Raw genomic sequence first — 22168 nt, forward strand, 5'->3', positions numbered from 1 at the left:
AAGTAGGTCAGTTTCTCTAAAAAAAAAAATGAAACAAAAAAGCCAACAGAAAAACCCCAAAACACCCAGTAGAAGCTGGAAATATCATTTAAAGCTAAAAATGTCCTGCTTTAGCCTAATGATGCCATTGAAGAAATTATAAGCAAAGCTTCCAGTTTAAATTGTATTTTAAGCTTCATCACATGCTAATGAGTCAAGCCTCACTCTCTTTCTCCTTCAGAAAAAGACAATTTCTTCTTCACATACTTATTAATTAGGGGCAATCTTATCTGTGCCTCAAATAAAACATTATGGTAGGCTGAGGGCTTTTGTTGGACACCAGATACAAAGCTGTATATCAAATGTCTGTTCTGGGCCTCAAAGGTACAGTGTATCCTGTTGGTTTAGACCTCAGTCTGGATAGGCAGACAGCTTTGGCTATAGTGATAGGATGAGGGACGATGGTTTCAAACTAGAGAAGAGCAGATTTAGATTGGCTGTGAGGAAGAAATTCTTACCCATGAGGTTGGTGGAACACTGGAACAGGTTGCCCAGGGAGGTAGTTGAGGTCCCATCCCTGGAGATACTCAAGGTGAGCCTCAACAAGGCTCTGGGCAACCTGATCTAGTGGAGGATGCCCCTGCTAATTGCAGAGGAGGTTGGACAAGATGATCTCTGGAGGTCCCTTCCAACACAAACCATTCTATGATTCTGTGAAACCTAGGGCTGTGTTTTTAACACCTCGAGTATTTACAGGTTATGCTGAGCATTTCTTTTCTGAATATTGTTCACAAGTGAGACACTATGTCTACTTATTCACAGAATTAATTAATTCTCCCTCTCTCTGGATGAGAACCCAAATCCCTAATTTATCCACAATGAAGTCCACTTTCTTTATAGATGTCAACAGAAAATAGAAAATACCAAATTAATGTGTATTTAAGTTATTATAAATACCTGTCTTCCAGAACTCCTCAGGGGAAGGTTGTCTGGAGACTGGTCTGAAGAACATGCCTTTTTTTTCGTTCGTAGCCTTCCAGTTGACATTGTATTATTAGATCTGCAAAAAAAAAGAGTGGGCAGCAGTTAAAGAAAAAAATTTACATTGCTTGACTCTGCAGAGCTGTCTAATCACCTGGGCAGGACAGCCACTCATAACACTGCTTTTGTCAGAGTTACCTATGCAAGAGTATCTTTAGCTTGACTATTAACACAGGAGGAAAAAGAAAATAAAGTATTATGGGAAAGGAACAATACTACTATTTTAAACTAAATTTGGAGTTAAGATTAGATCCTTGAGTACATCTTGACAGGCTGTTCCAGATCAGCAAACCCTGGATTTCAATAATCTGATCTGCATTATGTGAAGACGTGGACTGGAATTTGGTTGGCCAAGTGAACAGACACTGGCTCATAAAGCAAGCACTGAAATACCACTCTGAGTAACACACATCCTGCTAACTACTGATTTATTGGTAGCAAGAGATTTGCACAGTAAAGCACTTTTCCAAACAGAGTACTGATGTTTGAGATCAATGACCTGTTCCAAGACTTGCACACACTCCTATGAAAGTGCATCAGAATTTAAAGTCTAAACTGCAGCTGCACTGCAACTATAGCGATCAGAACACAATACATTAAGCACACTGTAGGAGAAAAGGTCTAAGCCACAAGACAGCTCTAGAGCTGTCTGACTACCTCAGTGGAAACATGGAGAAGCCCAGTTTACCATGCTGGAAAGCATGGAGTGTGAGAAAGTACGCCACAGAAATATGAAAGCATATTTAAAATGGTATTCTCAAAGGCATTCTTTTCACAGGGAGTAAAACACAAATAAAGACATCCTAGAGGAAGAATTAAGTCTAAATCAGTTCCACGATGAAGGAAATGGAAATAAACCTGTAATACTACAGCACCACAACATGAATGTTATCTTGTTGCAGGAAGGATCAGTGTGTAATTTATTTTATTTAAATGTATCTGAGACTTCTCAATTCTCTCTGTTCCAGGCTGCATACTCCTCGTTCAAGCTAAGAGTGATGGCCATGGTAGCAATAGCTTTGTTCAGGAATTCTGCTAAAAGTAAAGGTAACAAGAGGAGAGATTGGGCAGTTTTGCAAATGTTCATATTAAGTTGATGCAAATCAAGTAAATTAGTGCTTCATTTGCCTGTCAAGATAGAAGAAATTGATTTGGGGGAGGAAGAGAAATCACATGATAGTAACCACATACGAAAAAAATTCGTTCAGACAACCCAACACAAAAATTACTTTCGTTTTTGTGTGCTTCCCCTCCCCTCAAAATTATAGCTAATTAGAGAGAGGAAAAAAGAATTAAGTCAAGCTTTATTACCTAAAAAAGACCAAAAACATCACCATAACTTACCACTGTATGGGGGTGGATGACATCAGAGTAGAGAAAGGAAAACCAACCAGTTTAATTTACATGAGACTTCCTTAAACTACTATGTAATGCCCCAGGAAATGGTGGCTTTTTGCCTCAGCAGCTTTCCTTCAGGATCAGCACTACAACAGTATCTGTCTGTATTACCTTAGGTTCTAAATAGTCGTTCCTACTGCTACCTTTACAGTCAGGCTACCAACTACCTCGGTACCGAGCAAAGCACCAGATGACTCATTTTGGTGACTACCAGGTGATCACAGTCTGCTAATGACATGAGGCCCTTCATCCAAGAAGGTAAAAGGACACGCAGCTACTTCATTGTGGGGTTAGAAAAAAGAAAAGGCAGCAGTTAGGATTCACTAAGAAGATGGGTAACGATTTTTAAGATGCAGAGACCTCCCATTTTGAAAGGCAGAGGCCAAGTCAAACAGATCACAAACATGTTTTTGCTGTAAACACTCCAAGAGGGGGAAGAAGAAGGTGGGAAGAAAGAATATCAGTTTATGCATGTAACCGTAAGCAAGGCCATGTCTTGCAGCTGTATGACACTTTGTCCCCACTACCCCTCCTCCCAAAAACACAGATTTCTGAAGAACAAGCAAACACCGCTTACTTTACAAAGCTTTACATGACTGCATCCTACAAACGTTCTCTTATTGGCTGTGAAAATAAGCCCTTTCAAAGGGGAGCAAGAGGGATGCATAATATGCTGTCACATTCCGTAACATCTCACCCGTCTGTAATTCATCGCTTATATGGAAAGCGTGCTGGGGCTGACCTGCACAGCTGGTAGCAAGTTTGTCTATGGGAGAGGAGAAAAAAAAGCAACCAAGAACACCACACTCACACACTGACACCGAGAGCAAGGAACCGAGAGCAATCTGATCAACCAGGGAAGGTGGCACCACGTTAGAACTCAGCCCCAGTCAAACCTCCGGGGGCTGACAGCCGGCTCCCCGCGCCGCCCCGCCCCGGCCCGTCGGCGACTGTGACAGCTGGCGGCTCCAGAGGGGGAGTCCCCAGGGTGTCCCGGAGGGGATGTCACCGCAGGAGTGTCCTGGGGGGAAAAGGGGGAAGCACCTGGTACTCACCTCGGGGCAGGGTCACTCGAGGACCGGAGACCACATTCACGCGTGTCCGCGTCGCCTCCTGCTAGAGCTGCGGCGGGCGAGAGGTGGGAGGAGAAGGGGGAAGGAAGGGAGGGAGGGGAAGAGAAGGGGAAAGGAAGGAAGGGAGAAGCGGGAAGGTGAGGACAGGGGCAGCGCCCGCACCTGCCCCGCCGCCCGAGGAGGGCGACGGACGAGCCCCCGGCGGGCGCTGCAGCCGTAGGAAGAGAGTCACTCACCACCACCGCCGCCGCCATCCTCCTCCTCCCCGGTGCCGTGCACCCTCAGCCCGCCTCCTACTGCCACCGCTTCCGCTCTCTGCGGTGCGTAGCGAGGGGAAGGGCGGGGAGGCACCGCCCCATCCCCGTCGTTCCTCGCCGGCGCCACCGCGCAGGTACCCGCAGCTGTCAGCCGGGCCGGGGGTCGCCGTGGGGGTGGTGAGTGAGCCCCTCTGGGTCCCCTTCGCCCCGCTTCCCGCCCCCTTGGTCTGCCCACGGGTTTGACGTGGAGAGAGAAGTGTCGGAATCTACCGATTTAATTAAAGGCCCCGGGCTTATGCCCCCTGTTTACCTACGGTCCCCGCGTGGCAATGGGGCCCGACAGCCTCCGGGTGACTTCCAGATGTGTACAAAACGGGAGGTCACCTCTGCTCCCGTCATCCTTAAACAGGATGCGTTCCAGAGTCCTCACCCCGGGGAAAACAGTCCGGCCGAAGCCATAGGTAGCGAGAATATTGCATCCAATGCAGCTGCATGTGACGAGTCGCCAATTTATAAATCTCTTAAACTCTACTAAATTTTTATTTGATTCTGGAAGATAAGAGCTGGTTCCAAACTGTTCATTGGGTGGGGGTATTTTTTCTCTCTCTTCACAGCCACTTGCCCTCCCTGGGGATGATGGATGGCTCAGCAGATATGTCCAGCGTTCTGGAATGCTCTGATATTGGGTCACAGAAAGACAGAGTGGTGACTGAGGAGGAATGGCTGCAAAAATGGGAAACGGGTAACATTGGGTTTCACAGGGAGCATGGGCATCCGTACGTACCTTTACTCTGCTGCCTAAGGCTTTTAAAGAAATGCTGAGATGAGTGACATAGAATTACAGAGTAGTTTTGGTTGGAGAAGATCTTTAAGATCAAGTCCAGCCATTAACCCAGCACTGCCAAGTCACCACTAAACCATGTCCCTCAGCACCGTGCCTACGTGACTTTTAAATGTTTCCAGGGATGGTGACTCAAAGACTTCTCAGAGCAGGCTCTTCCAGGCCTTCACAACCATTCTGAAGAGTTTTCTTTTCTCATAATAGCCACCCTAAACCCCTCCTGGCACAATTTGAGGCTGTTTCCTCTTCTCCTGTGAACCTGATTAGTTTAAAAAAATTCTTAATAGAAAATGGAGCACTGACAAAAGGAAATCAGTTTCAAGCTGTACCTGTACAAAGTTGGTGAGGGGTTTGGAACACAAGCCCTTTGAGGAGAGGCTGAGGGAGCTGGGGTTGTTTAGCCTGGAGAAGAGGAGACTCAGGGGTGACCTTCTTTCTGATGCATAAGCTCTGTGCTGCTGTTCATGAGTTATGAAATTGAGGCCTAAACTGGAGAGTGTTTTGATTGGGATTAAACTAACAAGGTGGGAATTACAAAAATAGATGCATTTTCCCAAAAACACCACCCCAAAATGAGGTACAAAACTGATTAAACTTATTTACAGGTTCTGTTCGGTCACAAATTCTACCAGGATGCTTATGTACAATTTATTCAGAAAATGGAAAAGGCCAAGCCACAAAATAGCTTTGCCCCACTTATAAAATCAGAGGAAGCCAGGACCTTAGGGAAAGCCGAAGAGAATGCTGGTTGTACTCACCAGGATGGAGCAGGATTTGGGAGATAGACTCTAGGACTCTCTTCAGTGGCAGGCTCCAGAACTGCAAGTTTATAATCCAATGTGTGGATGATGCGGCACAAATCCAAAGGAAAAGGGACCCGCCAAAATCAAAGTGTCCCTAGACACAGCTGCCACGAGGCAAGGCTTGGCCAGCAGCACTGTCTGAGCAGTGCGAGGGAAGCCGCACTGCCGGCCTGCACCAGCCAACAGCCACAGAGTTACGGCAGGCAGGGTCACTCCAGCAGCAGGCAGGGAGCAGGACCCCAGGGTAGGCAGGTTCGGGGAGAAGCCAGGTCCAAGTGCTAATCTCTCCAATTCCGCCACGAATCCAGAGTGAGAGCAGAGAGAGTCCAAAATGAGCACCAAAAACAAGGGCCCAGGCTGCTTTCTGGCCACTCTGTGTATGATTTTCCTAGACAACGTGTCCAGTGCCAGTATATACTGGGCACGAGGAACCCAGCCACTCACAGTTCCAAATCCCAGCACAGGCTTCTCCCACAGGTGAATACATGTGAGGGGCTTCAGCTCCCAGTGGGAAGAATGGAGCCTTTTTACCTGTCCCCCAAGTCCCCAGTGGGGAGGGGAAGGCAATTTTGCATCTTTGTCTTCCCCCATTCAAACCTTTGCTGATGGAGGTGGGGGAAGCGGGGTTTGGAGCACCCTGTAACGATCAGAGCAGTTGTTGTGCACTGGAAGACAAGGACCTAAGGGGGCAAACCTGATCATAGAGTTTTTCAACTAATACAACTTACATTTAAAACCTGTGGATGTGATTTAACTGAGACAGATGTTTAACAGTCATTCTGTTTAAGTTGTTATTATGGTCCTCTTAAAAGTGAGCTGTTTGGTTTGCTTGAAAAGACAAATAGGAAACAATGAGAAATGTGTTTGTTTCTAGCAAAAAAATAATTTCTAAGTAAATGGAAGGTGAATGTTCTTTCTTTTAAATGTTTTTATTTCCAATTATATGAAATGAATGGAACTAAGAACCTGTGTGGCAAGTTTGCAAGTGGCATAGGGTGTAGCACTGGGCTTTTAATGTGCTAGCACAAATACAGTGTCAAGTAAAATGTGTTTGTTCTTCTGCAGGCTCCTTCAGAAGTATCTGGATGTTCTCCTAAATGGCAGGAGTGGACTGAAGATATTTTTCCCACTTTGTGGTAAAGCAGTAGAGATGAAATGGTAAAGCACAGATTATAAGAGCAAAAATCTTATTTGATGTGGGGAAAGAGGGAGAGGGTGAGTTCCCTTGTATTGGCCAGCAGAAATGTCACACATCTCGACTGGTAGGAAAGCAGTGTCACTGGAGGCTGAAGGGAAGAGGATGTTTGGTTTAATTTGCTGGTGTTTTGTATAGTAGCCTAACTGGGATGGGGGTAAGCACTAATCTAAAAGTCCTCCTGATTATCCTGAGTTCAGCTTAGGGAATGATGAATTTGTGATAGAGCAATTGGAGCTACCATGCTGCTTCTCATGGTAGCAATGCCAACTTAAATTGCCCACAATGAGACTGCTTGTGCCAGAGTGTATTGCCAAGGGACCATGTGGCACATCACACTGAGAATGTGAGTGATTTGGGCTAAATAGAACTTCCTCTTTTTTTACATTTATTATTTTACTTTTAGTTGTAATGAGGGGCAGTACAAACCAGCATTTTTTTGTTGGAGGGAAAGGACCCAAAGCAAACTGCAAGACTGAACTGCATGCTCAAGGAATCCAGTTAGTCCCAGTTACCAGGTTTTATCATGGTAACCAGTCACTAGGCTGACTGTAGCTCTGCCTTGTGCTGCTGTTGCACAGAGCTGCAGCAGTGCAGAGGATACCCCACCCTGCTGCAGTTCAGAACATACTGCTGTAAACTGAAATGGGCAACTTTTCTGTGTAATCACCTTTGTTTTATTGAGTGCATAGAAATAAATTAATAATCCATTGAATTTAAATGAAACCTGTAAGTCCTTGTCAGGTGCATGTCAAGTGGTGCTAATTTAAGCTTAGATGGTGGAGTGCAGGTGTTCAGTAAAATGCGAACACTTCAGAAAGTCATGGTTAAAGATATCAGTGCATCCTAAAGCCAGGATATCCCTAGCAAATACTGCATGGGAGAGGAACATTTGGTAATGGCCTAACCTGCAGGCATCACATAAATGCGAGACCTCTTTCTTCTGTCTGCAGGCTGGCGGACATGGGACACAGTGTTGTTGGTGTGGAAGTCAGTGAGCAAGCTCTGAAGGAATTTTTTACAGAACACAATCTGCCTTATTTTGAGGAACCAGTCCCAGAGATTTCAGGAGCAAAAGTGTTGCAGGTACATATTCTACACTGGTGTGGTTAATCATGCAGTGCAAGCATAACAGAGCAAACAAGTTATTCTGCTTTTATGCCATTGTCTTCCTGGTAATCACTCACCTCTCCTAAAGAGGTCTGAAAGGAAGTTCTGAATTGTAATTTTGGACTGAGAAGTTGCTCTTCTGAACTTACTGCTTTGGCCTTCTTTTCTTATGACATTAAAGCATATATATTTATATATATATAAAGCATATCTTTTAAACCAGGACAGTTATGTGCCTTAAGAGATCAGAACTTCTGGAAGGAATCAGGGGAGGTACCTCAGTAAATTAAACACAAAAATGTTTCTCCATTTATGTTCCTCACAGCATGTATTTGAGATACAAATACACCCTTATAAATGCATATTTAAAATATATTGGTGCTAAATGATTATTTCCTTTGCTTTTTATTGTAGAGTACCTCTGGGAACATTTCTTTGTACTGCTGCAGTATTTATGATTTGTCCAGGTAAGACTACACAGTGAGTTTTACAATGTATTAATACTGCATCATATTATTTTATTTGAATCAGCTATAAAGATTTGGAACAGGCCTTCACAAGAAAACTCTGGTTAGCTTGTATAAGAAAGGTGAATACCAGTCTCCAACAAAAAAAATAATCTTTTGTTGACCATTAGATTAAGATGCCAACTAAATATCTTTAAATGGGCTTCTTGTTCTGAGCCATCCTGTGAAAGTTACAGTAAAACATATTTGCTTTTACAGTAAAAGCAAATTATCTGTAACATTATTGATGGGTTCTAGGAAGCAAAACCCTGACACAATGCCTTGCCCAGAGTAGCTTAGAGGATATAGACAGAGGTATCTTTTAGAAGCAGTGTCTTTAAGTACTAAATAGATTTTTTCCCCAAACCATTGATTAACATAGGCATATGTAAGATGCACCTATTGATCATATGTGTCCCTTGCTTTACTTAACATACTTTTCTCAATGGGCTTCAAGTACCTTACATCATTGTTACTCTTTACAATCTTCAGGGCAAAACCTCCCTGAAGAGGTGCTGAAGTGTGCCCAGAGAAGGACAAAGCTGGTTAAGGGGCTGGAGAACAAGTCTTGTGAGGAGTGGTTGAGGAGCTGGGCTTGTTTAGCCTGGAGGAGACGAGGCTGAGGAGAGATCTCATCACTCTCCACAACTACCTGGAGGGAGGTTTTGGTGAGGTGGGGGTTGGTCTCTTCTCCCTGCTATCAAGCAATAGAACAAGAGGAAATGGTCTCAAGTTGTGCTAGGGGTGGTTTAGATTGGAAATTAGGAAAAATTTCTTTCCAGAAATAGTGGTCAGGCATTGAAACAGGCTACCCAGGGAGATGGGGGAGTCACCATCCCTGGAGGGGTTCAAAAAAGGTGTAGACATGGCACTTCAGGGTATGGTTTAATGTCCGTGGTGGTGTCAGGTCAACAGTTGGACTTGATGGCCTTAGAGATCTTTTCCAATCAAAACAATTCTATGATTCTGTAAACTTGGGGCAGGGGTGGGGGGGGAGGAAAGAAAAAAGAAAATAATACTGTATTACTTGAGTCCAAAGTCCCAAAGTCTTTTAGACAGTAGACTGTTATTGATACTTCTGCTGGTGCTGCTGACTCCCACTGGTTTGAATAGTGTGTATATATAACTAGTCCTGTAAAGTGAGGACCTTGGAACAGATGGACTGTGTATGAATGTGATTGCAGATACTGCCTTTTTTCTTCCCTGTCCTGTCCCTGCAGTGTAGCTGCTTGCTGTGTAAATCCCTATACATCCTTCTTGTTGTGAGTTGACAAGTTGCCCAGGGATTGCTAATACTTCTTGTTAGTAACTTTTGAAAAATATGGTTCTAAGTTTTGTATCAAGTAGCATGGTATTAATAATACTATGAAATAAATCATAATTAGGCAATTAATGATATTTTTGGTTCATGTTACTGGGTCCATTACATAATTTGTCATCCACTAAATAAATCATACACGCTCTGTATGCATGGTTCTGTACTGGGTGAAAGTATGAACTGCATTCCTTACAGTAGGCAGCAGATAACTGTGACCAGAAAAATGTACACACTCTTCTAGTTTCTGTGGACAGGCAATTTGATTAACTACCCAGTAATTATGAACATCAAATTTATTTCACTCTTGCTGAGGCTGGTCTGCTAATAAATCATTTTGATCTCCATCAGCCTGGTGTTCATTTGAGAACTTAGATGTGCTCCTGACCTTTGTCAGGATGAGACATTTCAAAGACTCTTACTAGTTAAAGAGTAACAGGAATTACCACTCTTTGTGGGAATCTGGGACATATGTAAAACAGTTACATTACACAACCATTGTACTTCCTAATATGTGGGGGGGATTTGAAAATAATTTATAACCCACTGTAACCAAAACTGTTAAATGTATGCAGAAATAGAAAACCACAACTTTAACTGCTTAAATCCAGTGGTATTTCTGCAGATACCTGAATTTCTGCTTCATATTAATTTTTCTTAGTTGTAACTAGACTGTGATCTCTGATGCTACACATCACATAAAAGATTGGCTAGTGGTGCAGTGAAAGGGACACCCAAGAGGAGCATTTCCCAACACCTTTGCAATTGGGATGAGAAAAAGCTGTCTGCCTTTTTTGACTTTTTCCTCATGACTTGTTTCTCCTCAGAAGGAAATTGGATGTGCAGACAGGTAGGGAGCACCTCGATGCTCAACAGGGCCCTGAGATCTGGGCAGCCAGGAGACCAGGATTGGGGGATGGCCACAGCATGACACTACCTGCAGCTTGTAATGTCTGTAGGCCCTGACAAAATTAATGGGGAATAAAATACATTAAATGCCTGTATGGAGCCACTGCTGCCATTCAAGTTAGACTAGGTTGAAATTGGTAAGCAAAAACAAGTGCAGAAAAATTCAGGAGCTTGCCTAGGGTCATGCAGCAGACTCAGCTGTGCAGGGGGAACAGCCTTCAAGCCTCAGAGGACCAAGTTTGTCAACCCACTAGACTTTGCTTTGGTCCCCCTCGTGCCCATTGCATGTTTAGCTGTCTGTGAACATTTCCTTTTGTTTAAGAGGCTGTTATTGAAACTAGATGCTTAGTCTTGGCAAACTTTAAAAGAAGTCACAGCTTCAAAGAGATACCATCTCTCATCACAGTAGAGTGGGAAATACAGGATCAGCCTCTGGGTTAGATGCCAGAGACTTAACAGAGCTGTTGCAAGGAAATGAGCAGCAGACAGGGAGAAGGAATTGTCATGGTTTAACCCCAGCTTGCCCACTCCCTCTTGCGGTGGGATGGCAAGGACAATCAGAAAGGTAAAATGAGAGAGAAACTTGTGATTTGAGATAGAAACAGTTAAATAATTTTTTAAAACCTACATGAATCTTTGTTTTTTTCAGTAAGACAAAAACCTCCCCACCCAGCTTTATATGCTGAGCATGGTGTCATAATGGTCTGGAGTACACCTTTGGTCAGCTGGGGTCAGTTGTCCCAGCTGTGTGCCCTCCCAACTGCTTCTGCACCCTCAGCATACCTGTTGGTGCAGTGAGGAGAAGAAAAGGCCTTGACCACACTGTTTCCAGCACAAATCCAAACCAGAGCCCTACACTCGATACTGCAAAGAAATGTAACTCTACCCCAGCCAAAACCAGTGAAGTGTTGCAATTGAACTCTGATGCCCTCCCAGTAGGTAAAAGGGTGTTGTACAATTTCTCATCAAGTAAACCTACGTCAGATTTTACTTTAAATCATGCAATTTAATTATTACTACCTTATTATCCAAATTTCTATTTTAATAATTAGCAGAAACAAACTCTTCCTTCCTCCCCCTCTCCCCCCATTTCTAGGGTCACCATGACTGCTCTTACCATTCATCCATAAAGGTACTTCCCAATAGTCTTGGCTATTTGCAGATTTGGTGTGGTCACTGAAGCCATCTGCCAGCATATCCAGAAGCAGCAGTGTAGCTTGGCTGTTCTGAGACTAAATCAATCGCATGCTGGAGCTAACAGCCCTGGGCATGTAGCTGGGAACTGAGGTGTCTAACATTAATGGGTGTGCTGAGCTCAATAACAACAAAGCACTGAGGCAACTGCATTTGAAATCATGCTTGGGTTTTAGAAAGTGACCAAGAAATATTGATGTGCTGACTGCATATTAGTGCTGCTGCCTCAAGGGTCATTGAACAGTATGATTGCCAAAACCTCAGACTTGTAACCCCAGATGTGTTTAAGCTAATTTCCTTCCTCCCTGCCTTGTCTCAGCACTCCTTAATGATGGGGAAATCCTGAGCAATTCCAGCACCTCTTTGCTGTTGTGGCAGGGCCATGATGCAGGGGGCTTTCTTGGGTTCCAAATTATATTGGTTTGGATCATGAAAATGCTGGACTTTAACAAAAAGATCGTGGGGAATCTGCACAGCTAGCTAGGGAATCTTTATGACTTCACAGAAGTATGTGAATGAAGATGTCTTTTTACTATTTTTAAGCCTTTTCCTCATTTTCCTGTAGCTCAATAGTTGGCAAGTTTGATGGGGTTTGGGACAGAGGAGCTCTGGTAGCTGTGAATCCACGTGACAGACAACGGTTAGTAAATTTGTTTTGTTGTTGTCTTTAATGTGCTGCTTGTCAATAAGTCCTCTTTCATTTAAAGAACTAACCTACACAAGTTCTTCGTGACCACAAGCATTACAGAGGGCTGTATTCTACATTTTTGAGCTTTCTTCAGGAAGCCACCCTGCCTCTTGGGGGGGAAATGCATGGTTTGTTCCAACCCAGCAGAAGCAGAGCTGGAAGTCTCATCTGAATTTTATTATTTCCTTTTCACCCTATCTGCTTCTCCTCTCCTTGTTCTTTTATGCTTCATGTCCCTTTATTCCAATCCTTTGTTCTTGCCTATAGCCAACACAAATGTGGTTTGACCCCACCCCCAGGATTTTTTAGATACATAAGCCTGAATTGACATTACTGTGGAAAGATCAGTACTGTATTGTGTACTGTTTTTGAGACTGTGGCAGATGAGCACTGTGCTTTGTCTGTTAGTTTTGAGATGAATATGCAAAAAAAATAAATAATGCTTGTTTATGAGGAGCAAACACTAACCTTTGTTTGAGATGTTTCCTGTGTAACCTAAATTTCATGCTCAGGAAATTCAAACTAAGCTTTGCTTAGTTTCTGTGCAGTTCAGGTTGTCTCTGCGTGGAAGTGCATGTCACTACTTTTGATGAGTATTTTGAGTGCTGTGTGTGAATGTTTGTGCAGTTCCAGAATAACAAAGCATAACCTTCTCCTTTTAGCTATGTCAGTTTGATGATTACCTTAATGGAGAAAAAATCTTCTTACCTCCTCGTTACAGTTTCCTATGATCCAAGCAAACACAAAGGTGAGTACTTTGCACTGTTTGTTCAAAGTGTTTCGTGTATTTTAATACGGATTGTATATGGAAGTGGTAGATGCATTAATATCTTCCCCAGGAATTTTTGTCAGTGTAGTTTTTGTCAGCTGATCACACCAAAACTGTGTGTTAAAAACTTCAGAGGTTTTCCAAGCTTGAGACTACATTTGCCTTCACTCTAGCATTCAAACATGTCTGTGGAGGACAGACATGCTGTATTAACAGGGAAATAAAACTGGAGGTGTGGCTATGATAGTGAGGCTGGAAGAATGAATGTTCAGAGTAACATCCTGTCTGACCCAGGGAGCTTCAATCACTCCCAAGAGTATTGCCTTAGCTCTGTTTACCCAGTACTTGCAACCCAACATGTTCCCCGTCTTGTGCCTCCCTCCTAGTCTCTACCGTGGTCTGAATATGCTTGGAAGAGGAGAAATGCTGTAAAAATGTAAACTATATTTTCCCCTTTTGTAACTTTTATTACCTACTGAGGTCTGAGGTATTTCAAAAGAATAATTATTTTTTTTGTTAATTATAACTTTCAAGCAAAATTTCTTGCTGCTTTTGGGTTCTTCAGCATAATTATCCCTGGGGAAAAAAAAGGTCTTGTTATCATAAGCAACAATTGTTTAATTAATTGTTCTCCTTCTGACATTATTCAGCATTTGGCTTTTAATTATGTTATTGGAGCATAAAGATACTGTGTGCTGGATTCACACTGTGCCCTGAGTGGCTGTATCCACAGTGTGTTCCTGGCTTCTGACAACGTGGCTGCCATGGCTGCAGCCTGGAGATGATGCAGCAGCAGTGACACCTGAAGCTGTCTGTTGGCCCACTGAAGTGCCATGAGTTCTTCAATGTGATGTTTTCAGGTTCCTGCACATGGTGCTACATAGTGGAGCCCCATGGCAGGCCAGGTGCTGTGGGTGATGGAGCTGGCTTTCTTGCTGCAGTGTGTTTGAGTCGTCGTTCTGATTAGCTTCACCTTCACCCATTGTCTTTCAGGCCCACCGTTTTACGTTCCTGAATCTGAAATTAAAAGCTTGTTTGGTAAGTAATATTTCATAGAATGGTCTGAGTTGGAAGGACCCTCTGAAGGTCATCTAGTCCAACCCCCTCTGCAGTAAGCAGGGGCATCCTCAGCTAGATCAGGTTTTGACTAACCCTTAGGAATTTTTTCCAAAACAGATCAACATGTTTATATGTCTCTACCCCACCCTGTGACATGTGATAGAGAGTTATTTGCTTCTTATCTAAGGGGTGGAGGCATGGAAAAGTAATGGGAAAAATAAATACCATTTTAGCCACAGGGATTTTGTTGTCAAGGAAAACTCACCTCTTCAAAAGATATGAAGAAAACCCAAGGGACAGATGCTGTCTCTTTCTCCCCCTTGGCATCTTTTCATTCTCCCGGGATTCATACTGCACGCAGTGATCTTGTAGCTGCCGTCTTGGTCCTGTTTGACCATTTTATCCCTCTTTGCACTTTATCACCAGCTACCCTGCTTTTAATATGAGGTCTCTGCATACCACTGTAACATGCCATGCAAAGAAAATGCTTAAAGTGCAACTCAAATCCATTAAAATAATGAAAGTCAGAATTATGTCAGGAACTTAATTTTAAAGGTTCCTCTTGATGGCTTCCTCCTGATGTTCTACTTCTTTCAAATTTACAACTACCAGAAAACCATGCAGTGAGTTATTGGCATGGATGGCTGCATCCCAAAGCGAAAGACCTGGATAAGTTTTCTCCAGTGCGTTTGTGTCACTGTGAGGAAAGCTGTGAATAAGATTTGGGGTTTTTTTGTCCTCTGACAGTTTGTATTTTTCAGTGAATAATAATTTGTTATTCTTTCTTCCTTTTCAGGCAACCATTGTGAAATAAAGTGTCTTCAAAAAGTTGATGACTTCTCAGAAAAACACAGACAGTGGGGACTAGATTATTTTCTGGAGGTGATATATATACTAAAGTTTGCAGCTTGATTAAAGTTAATTAAAATAACTTACCTTCCATCTTGCTTTTATTTATAGCTCACCTTCTGAAATGAAACATTTTAGGGCACTTCTGAAGCAGGTTTCATAATACAGAAAAATGCCTGTGGAATGTTTTTATCGTAGTATCATAATATCAGTCAGGGTTGGAAGGGACCACAAGGATCATCTAGTTCCAACCCCCCTGCCATGGGCAGGGACACCCCACACTACATCAGGCTAGCCAGAGCCTCATCCAGCCTGGTCTTAAACACCTCCAGGGATGGGGCCTCAACCACCTCCCTGGACAACCCATTCCAGGGCTTCACCACTCTCATGGTGAAGAACTTCCTCCTCATGTCCAGCCTGAATCTCCCCACCTCCAGCTTCATTCCATTCCCCCTAGTCCTATCACTACCTGATATCCTGAGAAGTCCCTCCCCAGCCTTCTTTGTAGGCCCCCTTGAGATACTGGAAGGCCACAATTAGGTCACCTCAGAGCCTTCTCTTCTCCAGACTGAACAGCCCCAACTCTTTCAGTCTGTCCTCATTTGTCTATTTTGCTTAGCAAATCATCTCTCCTACGTAACTGCCTTCACTGTCTTGGGATGTATGTGCCTTTTCTTAAGCTCCTTGCACAAACAAGCAATTTAAAAGTATATCTTTTTCTTCCATATCTATTCAAATCGCCAGAGCTGGTAAAAAGAAATGTTTCTGTTTCTTTTTGGCTCTTGCCAGTTGATAACGTCTGATTGGTGTTCCATAGATCAGCCTTGTCGGCTGGCAGCCCCAGGAGCTATGGCAGCTGAAAATGCTGTTTCTTGCCATGCTGGTTTTGTGCCAGGCTGGGCAGCTGGGCAAGAGGGGCGGGAAGCTGGCACAAGTTGTTTCTCTCTATCCCCATTAGTTGTGATTACAAGTCAAGAGATGAGCTGCCAGTGAGCAGGCAAAAACCAGTTGGCAGCAACCGCCAAGGGAGAACTATGACAGAGCAGGAAAGAGAAGAGGGAAGTGAACTGAATAGTAATAAAGGAGAGAGTGTAGGGAGAAAATGTCCCTGCAGTTGGTGGTGAATGTGCTGTTCCCTCTTTCACTCGAGGAGCAACTTTGATCAGGCAAACCAGCGAAGGGTTTTTTAGGCTTAGAGGGTTCAAAGAAAATCCACAGAGCTGCTGCATGTTCATCTGAACCCAAATCTTCCATTGCAGGTCTTCTGTCACTCCCATATGGATACTACTGTAGTTTTTAAGTATAATAAAATTTGGGGCTCTCAAAACCCTTTCTCACCCTGACCTACTCCTCTTGGCAGCTTCTTTTGAAAATGCTGGAAAGGTACAATTACAACAAAAAAAGCAAGTAAAAGCCTTTAGAATGTTGTAGTGCTGAAGCTGCAAGTGAGGCTGATGGTTTTGGCACAGCAGTCCCCAAGCTACAGCACTCTCAATACTGCCTGTAGCTACTGGTGCTTCAAAGCGGGGTAGACAAAAGAACTGGCCCATGGACTAGTGCAAGCTGGGAGCTGCTAATTTATGATGCTTTTAATTTCTGGACAATACTGTAGCTATACCAGGTTAAAAAATCTCTCCCCTCTTGACCCAGAATTTTTTTCCAATTGTAGTGTGAGAGCTGCTGAAGTTTATCTGAGGCTTGCAGATACACAATAGCTGCAAAAGGCCAGGTGCCAGTCATGGGGCTGCTGCATGCTCAGTGATGTCCAGCACAGGATTCCCAGGTATGTGACAACCTGTGAAGAACAACAGCACTTCTCAGATGAGCCATTTTAGGATGTGTAAGATGTCTCTGACACAAAGATCATCCAGCGGCTGAAGCATCTCTTCTATGAGGACAGGCTGAGAGAGTTGGGTTTGTTCAGCCCAGAGAAGAGAAGGCTCTGGGGAGACCTTATTGTGGCCTTCAAGAAAGGTAAGGAGGGACTCTTTATCAGGGAATTTAGTGACAGGACAAGGGCTGATGATTTTAGATTAAAATAGTGTGGATTCAGACTAGATATAAGAAAGAAATTTAATTACAGTGAGTGTGGTAAGACATTGGAACAGGTTGCTGAGGGAGGTGACGGAAGCCTTGTCCCTGGAAGTTTTTAAGGCCAGGCTGGATGTGGCTCTGGGCAACCTGATCTAATGTGAGGTGTCCCCTGCCCATGGCAGGGAGAGGTTGGAACTAGATGATCCTTGAGATCTCTTCCAACCCTAACAATTGTGTGATTTTGTGGTGAGACACTGACACAGGTTGCCCATAGAGACTGTAGAAGCCCCGTCCCTGGGAAACATTTCAGGTCAGGTGATTTGGCTCTCCTAGCAGCCTGATCTAGTTGAAGGTGCGTCTGCTGACTTCACGGGGGGCGTTGGACTAGGTGAACTTTAAAGGTTTCTTGCCCGCCGACGAGGCAGGGCGGTTCAGAAGGGCGGACTGGCGCGGCCCGCGGGGCGGAGCGATGCTGCCGGTGGCTGCAGTAGCAGCCACCAGCAGCCGCCCACCGGCAGCATCGCTCCGCCCCGCGGGCCTCGCCGTTGCGCCTCAGCTCGCCCACAGAGGGCGCCCTGTCCGCCTTGCCTCGCCTCAGCTCATCCTTCCGTTGCCGCCTCGCCTCAGCCGCCTCAGCACGGCGGGGATGGCATCGGAGGACGAGGCGGAGCTGAGCCTGCTGGAATGTCGGGTGTGCTTCGAGCGGTACGGCCCCGGCGGGCAGCGGAGGCCGCGGAACCTGCCCTGCGGGCATGTCCTGTGCCAGGGCTGCGTGTGGGCTTTGGGAGGCGCCGAGAGCCGGCGGTTGGAGTGCCCCTTCTGCCGGCGGGCCTGCGGCTCCTCCGAGACCAGCGACTGCCTGCCGCTGCTGCAGCTGTTGGAGGTCCTGGGCCCCGAGTGCAGCAGCATCTCCTTCGCCTTGGGGAGGAGTGCTGGAAGGGCGGCCGGGCCGGCTCCCGCGGGCCTCGGGCTGCGGCAGACCCTGGGGGGCTGGGGGTCACTGGTCAACCCCACGGGGCTGGCGGCCTGCCGGAGGTCGGGGCGCCTGGCAGTGGCGCACGACGGCAAGAAGAGAATCCACGTCTTGAGCCCGAGCGGATCCTGTCTGCAGCGGTTTGGGGAGCGGGGGGTTGCGGACAACGATATCAAGTACCCGCTCGATGTGACGATCACGTCGGACGGGCACGTGGTGGTCACCGATGGTGGGGACCACTCTGTGAAGGCCTTTGATTTTGACGGAAGGGGCGTCCTGGCTGTTCGGGAAGGTTTCTCGTTGCCCTGGGGTTTGGATGCCACCCCTGAGAGTGAAGTAATCCTGACCGACTCGGAGGCAGGTGCTCTCTACCGCTTGACGGCTGACTTCAAGAAGGGGAAATTAAAGAAGTGTCAGATGATCCTGTCTCAGCTGATCAGTCCAAGAGGGGTTGCAGTCTCCCAGACCTCAGGTGCTGTGGTGGTAATAGAGCACCTGAAAGCTCGAGGACTGGACAACAACAGCACCCGAGTGAAGATACTCAGTGCAGAGATGGATCTCATTGGCCAAATGGATAACTTTGGTCTGAGCCTTGTTTTCCCCTCCAGAATATATGCTACAGCAGTGGCATTTGACAAGGAGGATCGTATTATAGTAACGGATGTCTGTAGCCAGGCCATAATATGCTTAGGGAAACCTGAGGAGTTTCCCATCTTTAACCCTCTAATTAGCCATGGGCTTTCTTATCCCATGGGACTGACTTACATGGCAAACAATTCCCTCATTGTTTTAGACAGTGGGGATCATTCAGTAAAAATATATAGCTCCACTTGAATGGGTTTAGATGCATGCTGCTACATGTTCAAGCTGCTTTTGACCATAAAGCAAAGTTCTGAAGGTAGTAAGTGTGTAGGGAGGAGGCATTTTCTGGTCTTGAAGTAAAAGTGTCATCTTCGACCAACGCATGCTTCCTGCAGAACTTATGTTGGAATCCCTCGCCTGTCTGGGGGAGAAAACTTGGCCATTGCAGGCTGTAGTCAACAGTGAATCAATCAAACTAATTATCTGGCATTTAAAAACTATTCCATACCTTGACAACCAAATGGGTTTGGTACTTTTTGACAAGTAATAACAGTGACAATTGGAATGGAACAATCAAAGACCAGAGCCTAGGAAAGCAAGTGATGCATCATTTGTTTATGTTTCCAGCAGGTAGTTTTCATTATTATTAAGCACAGATACACTCATGAGAGGGACAGAGTTTCTGTTTCTGGGATTTCTGCATGAGGAAGGAGACTGGTTTGACAAAATGATAGGAGAAATGGAAACTTCAGTTCAACACCACCTGAATCCAGCTAAGATCATTGCAATGGAGGAGCTGCCACTGATGAGTTGTATGAAGTAAATTGGTGCTCAAAGCCTATTTTCTCTATACCAAGGAAACACAATTCTGGGAGCACTCTTCTCTCTACTAGTTTATTTCCAGCTTTATTAGGGTTGTACTGTAGCACTTGATCTTCCTGTATAATACACAAGTCTGTGCCTTTATCTAGAGAGAAATTTGGTGTGTGGTCACTATTATGGACAGCTTTCCCTAAAAACCCCTTGAAGTAGTGTTTAGACCACAAATACTTCTGCATATATAAAATGGAGTTGGCCTTGCTTCTAACACAGCTATGTTTGGGAGTTTCTGATACTGCCTGCCTCTATCTTGTCGTTAATATGGTACTGTTTCACACCGACGTCCAAGATTCAACTGAAAACTGAAATGTTGGTGAGAAGTAATAGAGAAAGGGAGATGTAAGCCTCATTTTCTTTTTTTAGCTTCCAAATGAGATTTCTTTCAATTGTGAACACACAGGAGATTTAGATTGGTTTATATTTCCCTGAAAACAGTTTCACTGTGGACAGAAGTTCTGTGGCCTTACTGCATTGTGGAAATTAAGGTATATCTGACTTGCCTGGAGAAGGTTTTAACACCCCCACTAGAAGTCACTGATGAATTTTTAGGCATTTACCTGCTGCTAAAATGATTACTTAAGCAGTTCAGCATTAGGAGGAAGTTAGATGTAAATGCTCTTTGAAGTAGATACAAATAGGTAAAAATGGCATCAAACTTTTGAGGTAATTTATTTAGTCACTGAAACCATTAATATGAATTAACATAATTTTAAATTCTCAGGCAATCTTTCTAACTGTAAATCTTTAATCACACTTTTGGTCTGACTTCAGGGCATATAGTTTAAACTGGAGCAGTTTGGCCCTCTAATTCAGACAGTTTATTAATCTAGCCTATGCAAAAATTTATATAAACAACCCAAATCTATTAAATGCAGGTGTTTGTAAAGGTTAATTCAACAATGGCCTGCCAATAAAGTGTGATTTGCTTACACCTATGTTGAATAATGTAATGACAGCTCCTCAAATCTTTGTATCATGGGTTTTGATGTTACAATCCAGTTTCTCCTTGCAGTTGCCTTGCAGGTGGTTTGGATTTTGTTTGGTTGTTTTGGTTGGTTGGTGGGTTTTTTTAACTGAAGATATCCTGCTATAAAGTGTTTGTAGGGTCATTTGTTGCTATTGAAAAATATTTGGGCTCACATGTTTGGTCTTTTCTAGCCTTCTCCACTGCCAGGTTACACTGCAAAGCCTTTGGTGGGACCAGAAGTAATCCTTGGCTATTATGCAATAGGTATACAGCCCTGAGCAGGAGCACGCTTGAAGGGTTAGGAAGGAAATTTACTAGTGAAGCAGTTCCCCTGGATTACATACTCATTTCTAGGCTCCAAGGAAATGTTTATCTTTGAGGAATATAAACCCAATCAGATAACAGTGCCTTTGGGGAGCTGCTCTGTTTCAAAATGCATGCAATACCACTGGTTCTGTACTCATTAATAGTTTATCATGGTAGTGCTTCCTCAGAACTGTAGGCTGTGAGCTTTTATCTTCTCAAATCATTGTGTGCTCCCTGAGCTTGGGTTTGCTACTGAGCTCACAGTTGGGCAAGTTTCCTAGCACCTACTGCCACGTAGGCTACTTCCCAGTAGCTGAAATGCTGAATTTAACTATTTGACTGGTGCTTTTTTTGAATCTACTAAAACTCATATTATTGCTGAGTCTACTCATATCTGTCAAAGGATAGGGCCTGGCTGGCCACTAAACGAGTGATAGGTACTCTCTGTTAATTTCTTTCCCTTCCCAGAAGGCAAAAGAAAAGGAATAAGGGATTGGAAAATAAAAGAAAATATTGTTAATGAAACAATAACCACAAAATGAAGTAGATAGAAATATGTACAAATCCAACATTGAACCCAACCCCTCTGATGGCAATTACTTCTCTGTCACCACTAATGCTGTGGGGGTAGGCGCTGGGGAGGACCCAGTCTAGACTCAGTGGCAGATGGGAACCATGTTCAGGAGCTGGATTCTGAAACTGGATTCAGCAGCACATGGATCAGGATTGAAAGCAGAAGGGACAGAGTTCTCCTTGGACACCAGCCAGTGAAGAAGAGGAGCTCATCCCTCATGATCCCTCAGCTTTATACTGAGTATCACATACATGGGATGGAATCTCATGTTGGTCAGTTTAGGATCATGTGCCCTGTCTGTGTTTCCCTGCAGGTGCAGCCTTTTACTTCCTGAATCCCAACGTGGTGCACAAGATTTAGCAATGGCCTTGGTCTGGCCACCAATCCTTGGTACTAATTCTAAACATCAGCATTACCACTGCTAGAAGCAGACACTGTCTGTGAAAACATGCTGTTAACTGCAGAAAGTGCTGTTACTTTGAAGAGACTGAGCTGAAAAGTCAAATCACTGGTGAGAATTAGTTCTGTTCTAACTCAAACCAGGATAGTCTCCTTTGGTATATGACTAGCGCAGAAAACCAAAACCAGCAGCTACCCAACTCCCACCCATTCCACTGACATGCCTACAGAAAAAAGCCCACACCCAAGAACTCAGAACCAGCAACCAGAACAAGAAGCCTCCCACGTTGCAATCTGAACTTCAAGCCCCATAGTACTTTGTTCCAGCTAGCACTTTCATTTGTTGAAGCTGGCATGACTGCAGCATGGTGTGAATAACAGTTTCAACTCCATCCATTACAAGGCCTAAATTGAGAAACATGTCAAGGAATTGAGAATGTGGAAAATGCAGCAGTAAACCTGAAATTT

At 44.4% G+C, this 22168-nt stretch overlaps 3 protein-coding genes across 3 annotated transcripts in view; 2 read left to right on the forward strand and 1 right to left on the reverse strand.

Annotated features, from left to right (window-relative positions):
• Window positions 1–3775, reverse strand: part of KDM1B (lysine demethylase 1B) — a 28495-nt gene extending 24720 nt beyond the window's left edge. The window contains exons 1-3 of the mRNA XM_054163990.1: window positions 3731–3775; window positions 3474–3540; window positions 937–1039 (exon numbers count right to left, since the gene is read on the reverse strand). Coding sequence (XP_054019965.1) covers window positions 937–1026 — 90 coding nt within the window. The 5' untranslated portion in view covers window positions 1027–1039; window positions 3474–3540; window positions 3731–3775. The remainder of the gene's footprint in view (window positions 1–936; window positions 1040–3473; window positions 3541–3730) is intronic.
• Window positions 3776–3858: 83 nt separating this feature from the next.
• TPMT (thiopurine S-methyltransferase) lies at window positions 3859–15049 on the forward strand. The gene is made up of 9 exons (XM_009906600.2): window positions 3859–3882; window positions 4363–4524; window positions 6458–6550; window positions 7541–7673; window positions 8112–8164; window positions 12187–12261; window positions 12972–13057; window positions 14072–14116; window positions 14934–15049. Exons 2-9 carry the CDS (start codon window positions 4382–4384, stop codon window positions 15047–15049), a joined length of 744 nt encoding a protein of 247 aa, XP_009904902.2. The 5' UTR covers window positions 3859–3882; window positions 4363–4381.
• Window positions 15050–17489: 2440 nt separating this feature from the next.
• Window positions 17490–19559, forward strand: NHLRC1 (NHL repeat containing E3 ubiquitin protein ligase 1). The gene has a single exon (XM_054164021.1). It carries the CDS (start codon window positions 17490–17492, stop codon window positions 18825–18827), a length of 1338 nt encoding a protein of 445 aa, XP_054019996.1. The 3' UTR covers window positions 18828–19559.
• The last annotated feature ends 2609 nt before the right edge of the window (window positions 19560–22168 follow it).

Source organism: Dryobates pubescens, chromosome 9, assembly GCF_014839835.1.
Source record: "Dryobates pubescens isolate bDryPub1 chromosome 9, bDryPub1.pri, whole genome shotgun sequence".
NCBI classification, from domain to species: Eukaryota; Metazoa; Chordata; class Aves; order Piciformes; family Picidae; genus Dryobates; species Dryobates pubescens.